A 19,027-nucleotide genomic window follows, 5' to 3' on the forward strand; every position below is an offset into this window, starting at 1 on the left:
ATTGTTTAATGTCTTTCGCTGGAGGCAGTCATTTGTAAATGTATTTGCCCATGTGGCGTCACAGGTCCGAGGTCCCCCAATATCAAAAAATGCTGTTTTTTGAAAGCTATAGCTGGGCCATTTAGAAAACTGGTGTAGCCAAGTCCGCCCAAAAGCCTGTTATTCCTAAACAAAAACTTGAAACTTCACAAAAACAGGTGAAAACATGACACATATGATTCTAAACAAGCATGCAAACTTTTATGGGAATCAGTGATGGTCCATGTCTTTATCTGTTAAAAAGCTTTACAACCATATTTCCTCTGTAAATTGCCTGTATTGGCAGTAAATGGTTTTTTCCATCAATGATCTTAGTGGTTACAGGCTAATTAAAGAAAACATACCTTTTTACTCTTGTGCTTAAAGGCCTAAAAATGCTTGAACCCCGATAATTGCTGCTCGCATCTATATTCCCTTTTGGAAACACTACTCGCACTATTTATACTACAAAAAAGCATTGAATAGTAAGCGAACTGGAACACACCTATTGACTTCAGGAAGATAAAATTGCTCAAATGCAATCTTGTGTCTGGGTTTTAGCCTACAAAAATATGTGATCCCTAATACAGTACTCCATTGTTTATGTAATGTCATATGTTTTTGTGTCACCCTCTAGTGGAGATTATGTGAATGCACTGGCTCACTATGAGAAAGGCATAACTGGAAACAACAAGGTAAGTGTCTGCATGTGTGTCAAATGATGATCAACCACCTTAAAGGAAATTCTCATCCAGAAATGACAAATTTCTTATCATTTACACATTTAGTTGTCAGAGTGCTTTTCTTTCATGGAACAGAAAAGGAGAAATTGTGAATATTCATTGTGCATATTTCAATACAGTGAATGGGGTGACTAAGTGCTGTCAAGTTCCAAAAAGGGAGTTTTTTTTTTTTTTTTTTCAAGAATAAAAATTTGAGAATTATGGAAGCGGAGAAGATTTTATATGAATAACAACTTAAAATGACATGATTTAATTCCAAAAATACCTCCTTATGGTATCCAGAACCATGAACATAGACAGTAGATCCTGATATGTGTGTGTTTGTAGTTCCAGGATCATGATGAGAGTTGTCTCGCAGGAGTGGCTCGGATGTCCATTAGAATGGGTGACATCCGTAGAGGAGCCAACCAGGCTATCAAACATCCCAGCAGGGCTCTGAAGAAAGACTGTGGAGCCATTCTGGAAAGCATGAAGGTGTGTGTTCATTTAGCCCAAAGTGTACGTCATTTTCCCACAGTTGTACATATAGTGTTTCTATTATGTTTAAACAGGCACATGTGCATTATGACAACTTGCACTACTTCCCTTTAGCATTTTGTAGCCCTGAAATAACTGTCATGAAGATATTTACACATCTTTATAATAGTTTAGGCTGTAGTTGTATGCAAGTTCTTTCTAACCTCCTTTCAAAGTCTCTCATTTACTTAGCCATCCATTTTTGTTTCAGCAATGTTCCTTTCTCTTCCGTTTATAATTTTTTTTTTCTTTAACTACCTTGTGAATCAATGGCCCTGGGGCACTGTTGCCACTTTGTAGATTAACTAATTTGGTCAAAACAATTCAATGCGCATGTTCAAAAAATCGGGCCGCATAAAAACAGAGCAGTTAGTGAGAGTTTTCAGATTTTTTTGCTGTATGAATTTTGTTTACAGCAATATTCAGAAGCGGCTCAGCTGTATGAGAAAGGCCAGTACTACGACAAAGCTGCCTCCGTCTACGTACGCTGCAAAAACTGGTAATACAACTTTACGACGTGATTTAACAGCGTACATCACTGATTTTAACATTGTGCTGGGATCACTGATTTGTAACTAATATTGATCTCTATCCTCTTAATATCAGGGCAAAGGTTGGCGAGCTCCTGCCCCATGTGACTTCCCCGAAGATTCACCTGCAGTACGCTAAGGCAAAGGAGGCTGATGGCAAGTATGTACTAAATGCAATGCAGTCCCTCCAACAACGTAAACACTCATATAATGTATGACTTACAGAGGTCACTTCATACTATTATTTATTTATTAATTATTGTAAAGATTTTTTGCCAAAATGAAGAACACATTTTACATAATTTTACCTTTTTTTAATGTGAATTATCAATTTTCAACCCTGTGACCATTACAATTAGTTTTCATTGTTGTGACTGTTGTGTAGTACAGCCTCTTCACATGTGAAATGAGATACAGCAAGATAAAAAAGAAATTTTTTATCTTGCAAACAAAACATGTTTTCTGGTTGACTGATAATCTGGCTTTTTTTAAATAAATTAGCTCAGCCTATTAAATAGTCCTCTGGGGAGGCATGTTTGTACTCTGAGGAGGATTGTTTCCTGGGTGTTTATCCTGGAATTTTTTCTCTTTGTTTTATGAATACTACTGCAAAACCACATTCAAGAAACACCAACCGAACTGCCACTTTTCAAATTTTGTGCGTGTATGTGTTTAGATATAAAGAGGCAGCAATGGCCTATGAAAGTGCACGAGACTGGGACAATGTAATTCGAATTCTTCTGGAGAATCTTAACAACCCCGAGGAGGCTGTCCGCATCGTACGAGAAACTCAGTCCATTGAAGGAGCCAAAATGGTAGCCAGGTCAGTAAAGAGAGCACCTGTGGAAATGAAAATATTTTTTTTTTATTCTTTTATAAAATGTATTCTCAACAAGTGGTAGAGGTTTTTTATAGATTATTAGGATTGAACATTTGCCTTTATTTCAAGTTCTTTGCTCATCTTGATGTTCTTTTAGTGAAATGAAATGTTCTTTGACTGCACAGGTTTTTCCTGCGTTTGAGTGATTACGGCTCAGCGATCCAGTTCCTGGTTTTGTCACGTTGCAGCGATGAAGCTTTTCAGCTCGCCCAGCAGCACGGGCAGATGGAGGTCTATGCTGACATCATTGGTGAGCTCTCTGATCATCTCATACTTGGGTCACTCCTACAGTACATTATATGTCTTGATAAAATATTAAATTCACATTTTTTAAAAGATGTTAATTTTAGTAATTTTCACAATATCACAATTATGTGAAGAAATGGGCTATATCATGTGAATACTTTGGCTTACACAAACTGGAATTATTATTATTTGTTTTGAATATATTCTAGGCTATTTTTTCTGTCTCTAATCAGAATGTTTCAAACACAACATGTTTTCATGAGGATATAGTTTTAATTGGTAATTATTTCATAGGCTTTCTTATGTACTCTTCAGGACGTTCCATTCTCTTAATCTTTTGTAATATCTTTAAATTTTAAATTGCAAAGCCAAAGAAAGAACATTATTTTTCATGGTTAATTTTTTTGAAGCTATTGTGTAAACTCTCAATCCTTCACTGAGCAAAGGCTTACTTAATTCTTTATTTTCTTTCTGTTCATTCTCTTACCATTTTGTAAATAATCAAGCTATGATTAGTAGTTTAAGTGTCTAAACCTGACCAGTGTATATTTCTAAAAATATGAGGAACCATACCGGTATATAAATAACTTCTTTTAACTACATGTGTCCAGGTTCGGAGGCTACAACAGAGGACTATCAGAGCATAGCTCTGTATTTTGAGGGGGAGAAGAATCATCTTCAGGCTGGGAAGTTCTTTCAGAAGTGTGGACAGTACAGCAGGGTATGAGATCTGTGTATGCTGTTCTCTTTCCCTGCCATGCCTGAAGGCAGTGCCTCTCTGTCTTTCAAGCTCTCACTGTTGTCACACTTGGTTGCCCCGCTCTCATTGCTTATTATCTCCATAGGGATCCTTTACTTAACTGACTGTGCTAATTACCTTGGTCATTAAATGCTTATTAATATATTTGTATCTGTCTGCACACAGGCGCTGAAGCACTTTTTGAAATGTCCTAGCTCTGATGACAGTTTGGCCATAGAGATGGCCATTGAGACAGTGAGTGCAGCTGGGGAGCAATTCATTCACTCTTTACCACATAGAATTCACACAATTTATCACAATACAGTATATTCATGATATTTATTGTATGTATAGTTAATATATATATATATATATATATATATATATATATATATATATATATATATATATATTAGGGCTAATATATTAATATATATATATATATATATATATATTACATAATATATTTGTGTGTGTGCTGTGTATAATTATTTTGTATATATAAATACACACACTGTATGTATATATTTAAGAAAATGTGTTATTATATATAAATATATACATATTTTATATATGAATATAGATTATGTATTTGCAGTATTTACATGCAAATAATTCTTAAATATATACATGCATGCATATGTATATATACAAAATAATTATACATAGCACACACACATATATTATGTAAACACAAACTTTTATTTTGGATGCGATTAATTGCAATTAATCTTTTCACAGCCCTAATATATATATATATATATATATATATATATATATATATCCTAATCAGAATCAATGTGTTTGGCGAGAATTGTGATGATGATTATATCTAGCTGTTGCAGTTATTGCTAGAAAATTGTTGTGATTATGATGATGATGATGATGATTTGTCTGTTTAACAGGTAGGAGAAGCAAAGGATGAAGCTCTAACGAATCAGCTTATTGATTATCTGATGGGGGAAAGTGACGGAATGCCAAAGGTATTTAAAACAACAGATCAAACTGAAACTAAAATTTAATTTTTAATACAAACTTATTTCTGAATTGAAATTTTCCTTTATAAGAAATATAGCTAATTTTATTTGATTTGGATGTTTATCATTTTATTCAGAAAGGATGCAATAAATTGATCAAAGGTTACAATAAAAACGTTTGTTACAAAAATATTAAACAGCACAACTGTTTTCAGCATATAATAATAAGAAATGTCACCTGAGCACCAAATTTGTTTTCTTAAGCCATTTATTTTAATTTGTAATAATATTCTAAATAATTATTATTTGAATGTATTTTTGATCAAATAAGAGGCTTCTTTCAAAAACATTTAAAAAATCTTACTGCCTCAATTCTTAACAGTAGTTTTGCAACTTGCTGGATTTGCTTCCTGTATGTTCCATTACCCCACTAGTCCAGTCATTTTAAGCCAAAATGGGGGTCAACCTTGAACAAATTGCAAGAGAAGCATACTCAAGTGTTGAGTTGCTTCTGTTGCAATTTGTTCAACCTTTTTTCATAAAATGACTGGACTACACTGGATTCATCACCACTCCTTCCTCCAGCACTTGATTTTCACTGGATAGAACCCCTAATTTTTTATTAAATTATAATAAACATGAGTATTGGCTTTCACTTTATCATTTATTGTCAGTTTCTTTCTTCTAAATGCGTCACCTCTTTCATGTGTGGGCATTGAACCCTTTAAGTGCCTGTATTTAGAACAAGCATCTATTGATTTTTCAGTTATGTTCTGTAAATATTTTGTAACTCATTGTCTTGTGCCTGTTGTCCTTACACTCATCATCTTTCACTCATCATCTCTCTCTGTCTCTCATGCGTGTCATTGCATGTGTGTAGTCTCTTGCCGTGAGTAGCTCATTGCATCTGCTTATGCTTCCCCTTGTGGTGACCCAGCAGACAGGCACTCTCTGTGTGTGCAAATGTGAAAGTGTTTTTGTGTTTCAGTTCAGTTCCTCTCTTTAAAGGGTTAGTTCACCCAAAAAATGAAAATTCTGTCAGTACTCAGCCTCATGTTGCTCCAACCCCGTAAGACTTTCGTTCATCTTCGGAGCACAAATTAAGATATGTTTTTTTTTATTAAATCTGAGAGCTGGATCACTCCTCCATAGGCTTGAAAAATAGGGATCGCCATAGAGATCGAAACTGATCGTCAGATGAACGGGGTTGGAACAACATGAGGGAGAGTAATTACTGACAGAATTTTCATTTTTGGGGGATACTAACACTTTAATCACTACATATTCTGACTGTGTATGTTCGTGTTGTAGTTCTTTAAACTGTATTTGAAAATGGTTTGATTCAGCCCAAATCATTTTGAATAGAACTTGGGTGGTCTACGTTTTTGTTTTGTTTAATGTACTGGTATTTAGCATCAGCAGTGTTATCAGAAATATTGTATCAACTGGATAATATTTGTTGGTTCTGCTCTTTCCTAGGATGCAAAATATCTGTTCCGGTTGTACATGGCTCTCAAACAGTACAGAGAAGCAGCGAGAACAGCTATTATAATCGCTAGAGAGGAGCAATCTGCAGGTCTGATTTCAGTGCTTTTTGGTCAGTTATCTAGGTAGTATAGGTTTACATTATAATGTTATTTTATGAAACAGATTGCAGTGGTGGAATGTAACGAAGTACAAATACTTTGTTACTTTACTTAAGTACATTTTTCACGTATCTGTACTTTACTTAAGTAGAATAAATAGTGGATACTTTTTACTTTTACTTTTTTCGTGAAATTTTGCAGCAATTATTATATTTTCTACTCCACTACATTTCTACAACGTTCTGTTACATTTTCTGATCATCTTTTTTTTTTTTTTTCCTGCCAAAACATCATCCTGACCGTCCGCTTGTCGCACGTTTGTCTCACCAGTGAAGTTTTGGTGCCATAGATATATAAACCTGATCACACTAAATACGTGTCTATAGCACGCAGTGTGTTTATTGGTTTATTGTGCAATTTATACGCAAAAATTGTTTTTTACATGCATAGGATACACATGGACACGTTTGGTTAGGATTAGTATGCCAAGCCAAGAGGTTCAGAATTACGCCATAAATTAATCGTGTTTATATTAAGAGTATTAGGTTGAATGTGTTGGAATTAACTGTTTTATTAATCATTAGAATATAGACATTAAGAGAATAAATTGTTATGCAAGTATTTTTACTTTTAATACTTAAAGTACAATTAAAATCAGGTACTTTTTACTTAAGTAGGGTTGTCTTTGTGGTACTTCTGCTTTTACTAAAGTAAATATGTCTGTGGTTATTTGTACTTTTACTGAAGTACTGAGATTCAGTTTCTTCCTCCACCACGGACAGATTGTCATTCAATGTTGTTGCCTTCAGTGCATATATTTGGTTGCATGTTTGCATCTTTACCGGATTTGTATAATTCTTATCAACTTGTTAACTCCAACCAAGCTCTAAACGAGTCCAGACACTGTGCAATTTAGATTATTTCACGACGCAATACATTCTTAGGGAATTCCCACCATGTGTTTTTTGTGAAGCACACTTATTTGTTTGTGTGTGTTGTAGGAAACTACAGGAATGCCCATGATGTTTTGTTCAGCATGTACGCTGAGCTTCAGACACAGCACATTAAGATCCCAGCAGAGATGGCCACAAACCTGATGATCCTGCACAGCTACATATTAGTGAAGGTGGGAAACACGTTTACACAAAGACACGTCTTGACTGTGAATGAGAACATTCTCATGTACATTATTTGAAGCAAACTATAAAATAAAATGACATGCATTCTTTAAATTCTATGTAGCGGGCCCAAAAAGTAAAAATAATCTAATGTTATTGCAGTATATTGAAAAATAGCAAACCAGTGGGTTCAGTATGATAAAAAAAATCATATTTCAGATTTTATATATTAAATTGATCAAAAGTGACAGTAAAGATTTTCACAGTGTTACAAAGCAGTCAAGTTTGCAACTTTCTATTCATCAAAGAATCCTAAAAAAAAAGTTTTATGTTTTCCTCAAAACAATAAAGCAGCACAACTGTTTTCAACATTGATAATAAGAAATGTTTCTTGTGCACCAAATTCGCATATTCGAATGATTTCTGAATGGTCATGTGACATTGAAGACTGAAGTAATGACTGCTGACAATTCAGCTTTCCCCTAACAGGAATAAATTACACTTTAAAGTAAATTAAAATAGAAAACAGTTACTTTAAATTGAAATAAAAGTTGACAATATTTCTGTTTTTCTTGGAGCGCATAAGAGACTTCAACTTTAAAAATCTTACCGACCCCAAATTTTTAAACGGGAATATATTCTGTATAAATTATTATAGTTATATTTATAATAATTTTAATTTGTAACTAAATTCAGTGCGTTCAGTCTATAAGTGTGTAGGTTTTCTTTACAAAGGGACATCGCCAACTACTGACCTGGGATGCATAATAGAGCTTTTTAATCGTTTTCGCGTTTGTGCATCACACGATTTGATATTTGTATCTAACACCGTGTCCTAACTACACATGCGATAAAAGGTATCTTTTCCATTCTAATCAGAGTTTTTGTCCTAACCAGACGCGACGGCGACACGTGAAGTTTCTAATTTAGAAACGGTTCCTATTTCTGTGACGTCGCGGCTGACAGAATGAAGAAATTATACTGGTTATGAGTACACATTATTTATTTTTAGTTAAAAATAGGTCATTGTGCCACAAGCGATAACTGAAAATTTTGAAAGCATATAATATAACGTTCAAAATGAATTCTATGCAAACATACAACTGTACTTCATAACAAGATTAGTCAATAAGTATATTTTGTTAATGTTTTGATTTTAATAATGTTATTTCTTGATTTGATTATGATTTGATTGACGTGTGGCATCTCACAGTCGTGTCACGTCTAGTGTGGACAGGGACACTTGCTGTCGCTGGAATTTTATCGCGTCGCGTGTAGTTAGGACACGGTATTATACTTTAAATTCATACATTTTAAATGTGGTTTAATTGACCTAGAGTGTTTAAATACTTTTTGTGGCCCCAGTATTTTTCATGTTTATTTAATGAAGAAAACTGAATTAACAAACATGTAATAGGTGAGGAAGGATGTTCATATTCAATGTGTTCATGTGCTCATGAGGTGTTCAGTGTTCTTTGAAGTTTTAGATGTTTGTTTTTCATTCATTTTTCAGATCCATGTTAAAAGGGGAGATCATTTAAAGGGGGCACGAATGCTTATCCGTGTGTCCAACAACATCAGCAAATTCCCATCCCGTGAGCCTCTCTTGTACACCCACCCACATACACACAAACACACAATGCACTGTTATGGCTGTCATATCCACCAGATCTTTTCTTATATAGAGAGGAGATGACAACCTCTACGTCTGTGTCACTGGTTTAACTGTCAATAATGGATCACTTGCACTTGTGAGCTAATTACATAATGACCCTGACCTCATTAAATGCTTTAAGAGTTTTACTACAGTGCTGAGTAATGAGCTGTTTCCACAAAATAGCAGTTGTGGTCACCCTGAGCATTGCTCCTTTTTGAGCTAACGTTGTAGGCTCTAGATCTACCTTTAATGTACTGTAACATAAAGCTGTGTGTGTGTGTGTGTGTGTGTGTGTGTGTGTGTGTGTGTGTGTGTGTGTGTGTGTGGCCTACAGACATTGTTCCCATCCTCACATCAGCGGTTATTGAATGTCATCGTGCTGGATTAAGGAACTCTGCCTTCAGTTTTGCTTCCATGCTGATGAGGCCAGAGTATCGTAACAAGATTGATCTCAAATACAAGAAGAAGATAGAGGCCATGGTCCGGTAAGAAGCACAAGAGAAATGTACTAATAATGAATTGCACCCATTAAAGAGATCACCCAGAAATGAGAATTACTCGCCCTCACGTTGTTCCAAACCCATAAGATTTTTGTTCATCTTCAGAATACAAATAAAGATGGAATCTGAGAGCTTTCTGTTTTTTTCTGTACTTTGGATGGTTAGTAAACAACCATACAAAATACAGTGTACAAAACTGTTTATTGAATTCACTCCGCAATTTCTCTTTACCCTTTTCTTTTTTGTTTTACTATAATAATACAGAAAAAAAATCTAATTTTCATTCAGTTTCTTTTCAATCATTCGGTCCATCTATGAACTAGTTAATCTGTCTTTTACAAGTAGAAAAGAAGTTTGCATTTTATTAGTGTTTCCTTCCTGATTTTTTTTTTCTTTAATCTGTTGTATGTGAGGGTTCACTTCTAAACTACTGTAATGTATGAAATATCCTCCTGTTCACTGACCTTTTTTCTGTCTTCCATCAGTCGTCCAGATACTTCTGAGGTGGAGGAGGAGAGCTCACCCTGTCCCTACTGCAGCTTCAGCCTGCCTGACTGTGAGCTGCTCTGTCCCGGCTGCAAAAACAGTCTTCCCTACTGTATCGCCACAGTGAGTACAGGCAACTTAATCTAATGAGTCACTGCACTGACAGCTCTTGCAACCTACAGCTTCAGTTCCACAGTACAGACGTCACAGAGCCTCTTCCTCTGGCTGAAAAACAGACCCAATTTTAACTCCCACTTTAGGTGCAATATTTCATTAATGACTCGTCTGTGACTGTAATGAAGGAAATGACGATAAACTTGACTTGACCTTTAAGTTTGTTAATGCAGACACGCACAGTTCCACAGCCTGTCTGATAGATGTGCGTGTCATCATTTTCAGGGTCGTCACTTGGTCAAGGAAGATTGGAGTGTCTGCCCACAGTGTGATTTCCCTGCTCTCTACTCGCAATTCACCCAGTAAGTCTCATCCATCCATGGTTCATCTATCCATCCATCCATCTAGTCACTGATACATCCATTGATTTTCTGTATTTGTATGTGTTTTGTTTCAGGCTCTTAGAGACAGAGTCAGTTTGCCCCATGTGTTCTGAGACTTTAAATGTCAGTGATGTGAAAAAGGTTTCAGACTGCTCTAAATATCTGCAGCAGGACCAACTGGAGCGCTGAGATCGAGAGAGAAAGAAAGATGAAAGGGTAATAAGAGAAAAAATATCTCTTACTGTTTTTACTCATACAAGGGGGTAACGTCTGAAACTAAGGAAAAGGCTTCTTTTTTGCTGATATAGTTCAATAAAAAATTATAAAATTAAATATATATATATATATATATATATATATATATATATATATATATATTATGCAATAGCATAAAATGTTAGTGCTAATTGATTTTTTTTTTTTACATGGAACCTATTGTGAACATTTAAAGTTTTATTTTAAATCGAAAGTTTACTTTACACACACATACACACTCACACAAATAAAGATTATTTTATTTACATCATGTAATTCTGAACCTGTATGACTTTGTTTCTTTTGTGGAACATTACAAAACTTATATTGAAGAACATTGGTAAACAAACAGCTTTGGGTCTCATTGACTTCCAAAAACACTGAGATCTTTTATGTTCCACAGAAAAAAGAAACCCTTTTTCATTTTGGGGTGAACTACCCCTTTAAGTATTTCTTGTTTGTTTTATATCATTTTAACGGTTCTTAGATTTAGTTTTCTAGGTTTGTGTTTATTTCGATTATATATACTGTTACAGCACACTTTCCAAAAGATATAGAAATGTCAAAAACTACATCTTCTAGCAATTATTTTGGTCTGATGAAATAACATTTTTTGATGAAAATGTGTCCTTGATATTTAATTGTATTAACATTATATTTATATTTATTGTTTCCTTTATTTTTACAAAATAGACAAATAGGAAATATTACAATTTACACACATTTTTTTAAAATATATAAACAGCTAAAATGGATTAATTTGAAAGCATCTAAAGTGCCCCTTATGTTTTCTGTTTTCAGATACAGAGAATTGATGTTCTCAAATTTGCTGACAGTCACACCTCTGATGATGTGTGATGGTCAGTCTTTACAGAATCAATATTGTGGGATCACTATTGTAATTTCAAGCCAGTCATGATTGCATTTTTCTGATATTGTTTAAAATATAAAAATGGTTATTGGTAATAAACATTTTATGATTTATTTACCAATAATATTTATTTACCAATATTGTAGCAATTTGCAATCATGGTATATTTATCTTAAAATACAAGAGAAAAAAAAAAGAATATATGTATATCTGTATAGTGACTAAAATGTACTTCTACAGTGTTTTAAAGGTAAAGTGCATACTTTCATCTGCCACTGGCTGTACAAACGGGTAGTCCCGCCCCAAACTCATTCCATTGGCTAAGTTGCTGTTGCTATGTTGGGCCTTTTTTAAACATTTAAAGTAATGTTGAAAGTACCACAAAGCCTCTGCATTCTTACTTTTTGGGGAAATCAGGCTATGAATGTTATCTTTGCATATTAAACTTGTATAGGAGAAAACTGCACATCATCTTTAATCTGAGTGTTTTGTACTGCTGTTTTGTAGCCTGACCACAAGAGTTCAGCACTGCAGTGTGAGCTAATAAAAGGAGAAAGACAGTTAATCTAACCACCCAAGTGCTGACATTTATTATGAGCTGGACTTTCCATTTACCTTACATGTGGCCTTAAATTTATTAGTGCACATAGATTCTTTCTTTTAAAGTTGAGCTTTAATGCCAATTTGGGCCAATAGTTCTGCATTTTGCATGAGCTTTATCTTTACTGACCTAAAAGAAATGTGATTCTAATTATTAGAGCACGTGAGGCCTGATTTATTTGCATTTTTTGGTGTGTCTGTGCTCTATATGCTTTAAAGAGATTGGTGTATGTTATTTAAAGTGATAGTTCACCCAAAAATGAAAATTTACTCACCCTGATGCCATTCAAAAACCTGTATGGCTTTGTTTCTTTTGCGTAACAAAAATATATTGTGAAAAAATGTTGGTTACCCTAGTTTTTGGTGACATTTGTAACAACATGAGGCTGATTAAATGATGGCAGAATTTAAATTTTTGGGTGAACTATCCCTTTAATATGCATTTTTGGACTATCTTAGGTGTTCCCTTTTTTGTGTGACAGAGTGACACATTTTTATGAAGATATTTTGAGTATTTCAATTAAAAGTAAAAAAAAAATAGGTCAGCGCTCTTATTATACAAAGTACTGTACATAATGAGGATTTAAAAAAATACCCTTGCTCTGTCTTTGGACATGGTGTTCAATCAGTGAACTCAATTCTTTGCTTATTGTGGTCAAAAAATGACCCGAGCTCAGGATGAGTTGTGTTCTTGTCAGCCCCAGCCAGATGGTGTGGGTGTGTGTTATATGCACTGTATATGTGTAGAACGCATGAAAGCATGAAGCCATATTTAGCATAGCATCTGTCTTGTTTTGTAGTATCAGAGCAGTTATGTACTTTATGTCCTTTAATGATCACTTTATAAGAATAATAGTCACTCACTCTAATTGTATTACACAATATTCACCTGTGAAACTACACTGTAAAAAAAATAATAGTAATTTTAATGGTAAAAGTCACGGTAAAAATGCTACAGTGCAAAACTGTTAATTGGTTAACAGAAAGTTTCTGTACTATATACGGTAAATAAATGTGATATAATTTTACTGTAAAATACCGTTAAATTTACAGTTTTTGAAAGTGAAAAAGAACAACTCCTTGTATAATTTACAGTGAAAAAAACGTAAATTGACATTCCCACAATTCCCTGTGTCACACTTCACATTTGATGTATTTTTGTTGAAATAACCGTTTCCTCATAATTTTCTTGTTTTTTTTCTAATCAGTTATGTACATTAGGGTTTTATGTTTCATTTAGTTTTGTTCAATTAATGTTTATTGCATTTTTTTAATTTCACGTGTGTTACCATGATGATGTTTAATGTTTGTGTGAATGACACTGTGCAGCTTCTTTATATAAATAGTAAATTTCTGATGAGCTTTGATCACTACTGTGATGATTAATGGTTGTCAGTGTATTACAATGGTACAAAACAGAAATCAATTATTCAAAAGGTTGGTATATTAACATATTTCAAAAAATGAAATACAGTTTATTACTGTAAAGGTGATTACAGTTTTAATGTATTTTTTATAGAATTGTTCTGGCAACCAAAGTTGCCAGCATTGATCCGTAAATTTTTTTTTTTTACAGTGTACCACATCTGACAAGCTTGTGTGTGTGTGTGTGTGTGTGTGTGATAGAGGATTAAGAGCTGATGTTTTACAGCATCTGAAATGCTGAGGTAAGTTAGTAATTTGTAAAGACCGTCATGAAGCTGTCCAGTGAGTGAGTGTGTTTGTGTGTGCGAGCACAATGAGAGAGTCTGTGTGTGTCTCCTCTGCAGCATGCTGGCGTTGTGCCACGCTGTGAGCAGAATGGCTTCACAAATTCAGAAACACAGTTGTAGTGTTTTATTTCCCAGTTGCACTGCATTTCTTTGCTGTGTGTTATATGTTGTTACTTCATGTATACATACATGCAGAGAGAAAGAAAGAAAATATAAAATATATAACTATATATGGTATAATGAGCAAATGTAATTCATCTTATTCTCTCTCTCTGTATGTGTATAATAAAACACATTAAATACTTATACATACATTACTATATGAGCTATATGATATTATTTATACATATATTAATTATAATTGTTAATACATAATTATGTATACATACACAAATATAATTCATCATGTTCTAATATTGTATAAGTATCTCTCTCATTGCTCATTCTCTCTCATTATTCTCACGTGGGATCGTTTGTCTTTCATGCCACTTTCTCTCTCACTCTCTCTCTCTCTCACACACAGAGAGCTCATCCCATGCCCTCGTTTATCTCTGTGGGCTCAGTGTAAATCTGTTAAGAGAGAGGGGCCGTGATTTAATGTGACACAAAGGACAAGTCGAGGTGAGGCAGAGCTGTTCACAAAACCACCAACATCTCGTGAAGTCGTTCTTGCTTTACTATCAGTGTGCTGTGCTTTCACCGTTATTTCGTTGAATGTGCGTGTACGTTTAACAGCTTAAACGATACCTCTCTTGCTTTTACATAACACATGTACCTTATTGTTTCAAATTCTCTTGATGGTATTGTAGCTCGGTAGATTTCGTAACTTAAATCCAGGAGGAGAAAGTGACGCCGGTGCGGGACAGCGCCTGCTTCATCACGCGAGAGCACAGCAGCCTCACTGCAGCGGCGGGACAGGTGCATGCACGCGCAATCAATAACACACACCGAAGTAACTGAGCCTGGAGTGTGGATATACATACTGTACAATGACAGACGTGTGTTCGCTGGAACTGTGTTTGAGAGGGGGGCACTAATATCATCGGTGTTTTCTTCCTGAGGTGAGGCTATGTGGCTTTATACTGTCATTATGTTCTCACTGTCACGCGCTTCAACATGATTTCGCAAGTTTCAGTGAGACTTATTACGGGTGTCTTTATATTTAGTGTAAGTCTGCACTGAGGGGTCTTAAGAGTGTTTAACGGTGTAATGAGTGTTTTCTGGTGTTCCCACTGCGGATCTCTAGTGCTGGATTCCCGGGTGTTTTTCACTTCGCCACTGGAGCGAGAGCTTTTATTATAGCTAGTTTAATTAATCTGTACATGATTCTCAAGGTCTGATCAAAGCGCGAGGAAGGATCAAGCTGTTCCAGGGGTTTTTGTATTGCTCAAGAATGACATTTCTTATACACAACTAAACCAAACATTTGTATATAGGCCTATAATTATAAACATGTATGTATAGTTCAAAATCATTTTTGTGGATTCTGTTCTCCAAACTAAAATTCAGATATCATATGTTTTGCCATTGTAGCATTTGCAAAATGGGTTTTAAGCGAAATGTTGAACTGAAGTGTTCTCTCAGGACAATATTTCATAAATATGTCAGGGAATGATGACACTACTTATCATTTTTGCTCATTGTTTTAAGTGTTCATGTAGGCTATTGGACATTCCATTTGCAGTTGTGCATTTTTATAAATTAATTTCTTTCATAATTGTTTTACTGTATTATATTTAATCAATTTGTTTAGCTGAAAGGCCTATAATAGTCAACATAATGTTTCATTGTGACAACCTAGTCCTGGACCATAAAAACGAAGACAGCATGCCCCCAGCTGAACGTGTGTTCGGTGAACTGTTAGCTAGCCTTGGCCAGGCCTCCCATATAAAAATAAGTGACTGTATTTATATTTGGTTGAAGTGTAATAGAATATAATCAGTGAAAATTCTAAATTTGAATTGTCCCTGACTTTATTCTCAAACCTTTTCTATTCAAATGCAATGTTAAAATTTCATCTTTAAAAACAGTGCCCTGATTTTACATCACATATAGGTCTAATGCATGAAATTATTATTTGGTTAAATCATGCTTAATATATTATAGACTATATATATTATATACTATAAATATATTATAAAATATTATATTGCATACTTGGCAATATACCATATTTTAATATACTTAGCCTATTCCTACAAGCTACAATTTGTAACTTTCTCATCTCTGCTCTGATGATATGTATACTGGCGTAAGGTCGAGACAAGCTGTCACTCAAAAACCACTATCCAATCAATTGTTTTTTTTCTTATTTGAGAAGCTGTTTCACTTGAATGTACAATATGGAAAAAAGACTATCCAACTTCCATGACGACTTTGTTACTGGGTTGGCCCTAAAGAGTTTTTGAAAGGGAAATTGCATGTATCTAATTTACATTGTTATCTATACAGCAGTAACTTGTTCAAGTGAAATGATTAAAGAATTACTGTTTTGTTTTGCGGCATTATAGTAAATGCCATCTTTAAATTAACCCCACAGTTACATTCAAGCGTTTTGCCATTGTATTTTTGCTAACTAAGGTCTCTGTGTGTTGCAGGTGTGCAGTCATGGTTCTTAAAGGGTTGATCGTGTTGATGCTGTTGCTTCAGTTCTCTGCAGAAAGCACAGCAGACGGAGTCAAACCCAAGAAAGGGAAAAAGGGCAAACAAGTCATCTGTCCCTCGTATGTCTCACTGGCAGAAACCACACACTCTCATGCATGCATATGTGTGCTGATCCCATAATCATTTAAGGTTGCCTTGTATGCTAGGATGCCAGTCATGAAGAATTACAGTGCTGTTAAGCAGAGTGAAAGACTGGCAATGCATTTTGGAGCCTGCCAGACTGGATGTTTCTGTTAGTAATAGTACTGGTCCAGGAACAGCTGTGTCCTTATCACCACTCTCTATGACATACATACTAACAGATCCAGATAAATTGGCCTCAGGCCATTGGCAGGGCCAGTTGTCCATTTCTGTATGACTAAGCATGACTAATTGTCTCTGCTTTTTACTGTATTTTCTGATAACAGACATTATTCCAGAGGAATGATGTATTAAATAGTGAATATTTCTTGAATCTGAGAGGACTGGGATTTCTTTTTGTCATGGCAAGTTACATCCTAGTATGACTGATAAGTGATGCACTGCCAGTATAATGTGCATGTGTCTGTTTTGACATTGCCAGTCAGTTATCAGCAGAGGACTTGGACAGAGTCGACGGAAACTCGACCAGCAACATACTGAACCGCCTGCTGATGACCTATGATTCACGAATACGACCAAACTTCAAAGGTACTGAGATACCAGAATACTACCTTGAAATACTTTCTCATAAAAATGTTTTATTTCATATGAATCTTTGCCATAGTGAAGCAATAACCAAAAGGACTCCCAAACATTTACAGATGAAAAATAAAAAATGCAACTGAAAAACATTGTTAACCCATTACAATAAAGGGGTGGTAAAATGGCATTTTCACAAATGTCAAATAAATATCTAATGTCCTCAGAGTGTGTGTGTGTGTGTGTGTGTGTGTGTGTGTGTGAAGTTTTAGCACAAAATACCCCACCAATATTTATATATAGCATGTTAAAGTTGTCCCTTTTTGAGGGTTTGCAAAAACGCACCGTTTTGTGCCTGGCCCTTTAAATCCCTTCGCTTCCATTATGAGCACGCACACCGCGCGCCTACATTTGAAATAACGAACTTGAGTGGGCAAAAGATGCGATATGTGATCAGGCCCTTATACAACCACTTTTCCTCTTCTCAACATGGACTGCGTGTTCCCGGGGGCGGGGTTTATGTACATTTTGGGGTTGCTGATGTCACTAACCCTAGAGGAATGTCGTGTAGTCCCTACCAGCCATTTGTTGTAGTCCTTTTCTTTAAAAGCAAATATCTTCCTTTGCTTTGAACTTTGAGCGTTGTAACTTTGATACTGTTGTTTATGCTCAAACAGCAACATTACACGCTAACTAAAGTTAGAAAAGTGAAATCATACTTTACCACCCCTTTAAGGTTTAATCAGTAAGAATGTCTAATGACTACTAATACTATAAATATGAAATAAAAATAAACTTCAGTTAATTCAGTTGGTTTGAACTAACAATGACAATTCGTGTAATGTCTTTATTAATATACTATAGGTTAATATTACTTTCTACATACACAAATATATTTTATCTAATATATAAATATTAAATATTATTACATTAAAATTTTAATATATTATGAATGTACATACATTAACAATAAGTTGTAAGTATATTTATGAATCAACCTAGCTGATAAATACTGTAAAAAAAAGTTTTTTTATGATAACTAATGTGTTATCTTATGTTAATGAATTGAACTTGAACTTGAATGTAAGCACTTTATTCTATACAGATTGTTTCAAAGCAGTTACATTGATAAACAGCAAAATAATGATTCAATGATGCAAACTAAATGTAATTCTTCTGTAAAGAAGCTCTAAAAAACATAATAGTTAACTGTCATTATTCAGTGAAATCAGTTCAGCGTTTAAAGTGCTACCAAAAATATTTTTTTCTTTAATAATAAAAATAATAATATATATTTTTTTTAATATTCAGTTTTACTCTGAAATGTGTCAGATTACAAAAGTAAAATTGGTTGCATATGACAGTCTTTTAGGTTCAGATCAGTGGTCTTTGATTTTATAGTAGTATTTTAGTGAAGCTTTTTTTTGTTTGTTTTCCTGTCATAGCCTGATTACCAAACCTCTCAGACCTCTAGCATGTTCATAAAACAACTATAAAATTCAGTACTTGCATTTTTTTTTTCTCTTGGAAAGTCACAAATAGCATAATGGATGACCTCATTGGAATGATAATTTAATCACAGTGTCAGAAAATGGCAAGAGTGTGTATTGTATAGAGTAATATGAAATTCTCCTCCATGGTGCTGCTGAGCATCACTAGACCCTGTGGGATTAGAATGTGTCGCTCTGAACCCAGTAGAAAAAGAATATGTCAGAACGAAACTGTTAGATCAATGGGCTTCTGCTACGGTTCCAAGTTCTTGCTTCCAACGA

General features: G+C 34.6%; 2 protein-coding genes across 4 annotated transcripts in view; both read left to right on the top strand.

Moving 5' to 3' along the window:
* Window positions 1–13,586, top strand: part of wdr19 (WD repeat domain 19) — a 29,409-nt gene extending 15,823 nt beyond the window's left edge. For 2 of the 3 annotated variants that reach the window (XM_039692845.2, XM_089132351.1), the window contains 16 exons: window positions 656–713; window positions 1,089–1,235; window positions 1,694–1,776; window positions 1,884–1,967; window positions 2,484–2,630; window positions 2,813–2,937; window positions 3,545–3,654; window positions 3,859–3,927; window positions 4,578–4,655; window positions 6,129–6,225; window positions 7,237–7,361; window positions 8,867–8,948; window positions 9,345–9,495; window positions 9,996–10,119; window positions 10,396–10,472; window positions 10,568–13,586. In XM_039692845.2, coding sequence (XP_039548779.1) covers window positions 656–713; window positions 1,089–1,235; window positions 1,694–1,776; window positions 1,884–1,967; window positions 2,484–2,630; window positions 2,813–2,937; window positions 3,545–3,654; window positions 3,859–3,927; window positions 4,578–4,655; window positions 6,129–6,225; window positions 7,237–7,361; window positions 8,867–8,948; window positions 9,345–9,495; window positions 9,996–10,119; window positions 10,396–10,472; window positions 10,568–10,682 — 1,672 coding nt within the window. In that variant the 3' untranslated portion in view covers window positions 10,683–13,586. The remainder of the gene's footprint in view (window positions 1–655; window positions 714–1,088; window positions 1,236–1,693; window positions 1,777–1,883; window positions 1,968–2,483; window positions 2,631–2,812; window positions 2,938–3,544; window positions 3,655–3,858; window positions 3,928–4,577; window positions 4,656–6,128; window positions 6,226–7,236; window positions 7,362–8,866; window positions 8,949–9,344; window positions 9,496–9,995; window positions 10,120–10,395; window positions 10,473–10,567) is intronic. The other variant, XM_039692854.2, reaches the window with a different exon arrangement.
* Window positions 10,571–19,027, top strand: part of glrba (glycine receptor, beta a) — a 29,166-nt gene continuing 20,709 nt past the window's right edge. The window contains exons 1-3 of the mRNA XM_089132352.1: window positions 10,571–10,709; window positions 16,529–16,654; window positions 17,158–17,264. Of these exons, the coding sequence (XP_088988478.1) occupies window positions 10,702–10,709; window positions 16,529–16,654; window positions 17,158–17,264 (241 nt within the window). The 5' untranslated portion in view covers window positions 10,571–10,701. The remainder of the gene's footprint in view (window positions 10,710–16,528; window positions 16,655–17,157; window positions 17,265–19,027) is intronic.

Source organism: Pimephales promelas, chromosome 6 (assembly GCF_988280905.1).
Source record: "Pimephales promelas chromosome 6, fPimPro1.hap1.1, whole genome shotgun sequence".
NCBI classification, from domain to species: domain Eukaryota; kingdom Metazoa; phylum Chordata; class Actinopteri; order Cypriniformes; family Leuciscidae; genus Pimephales; species Pimephales promelas.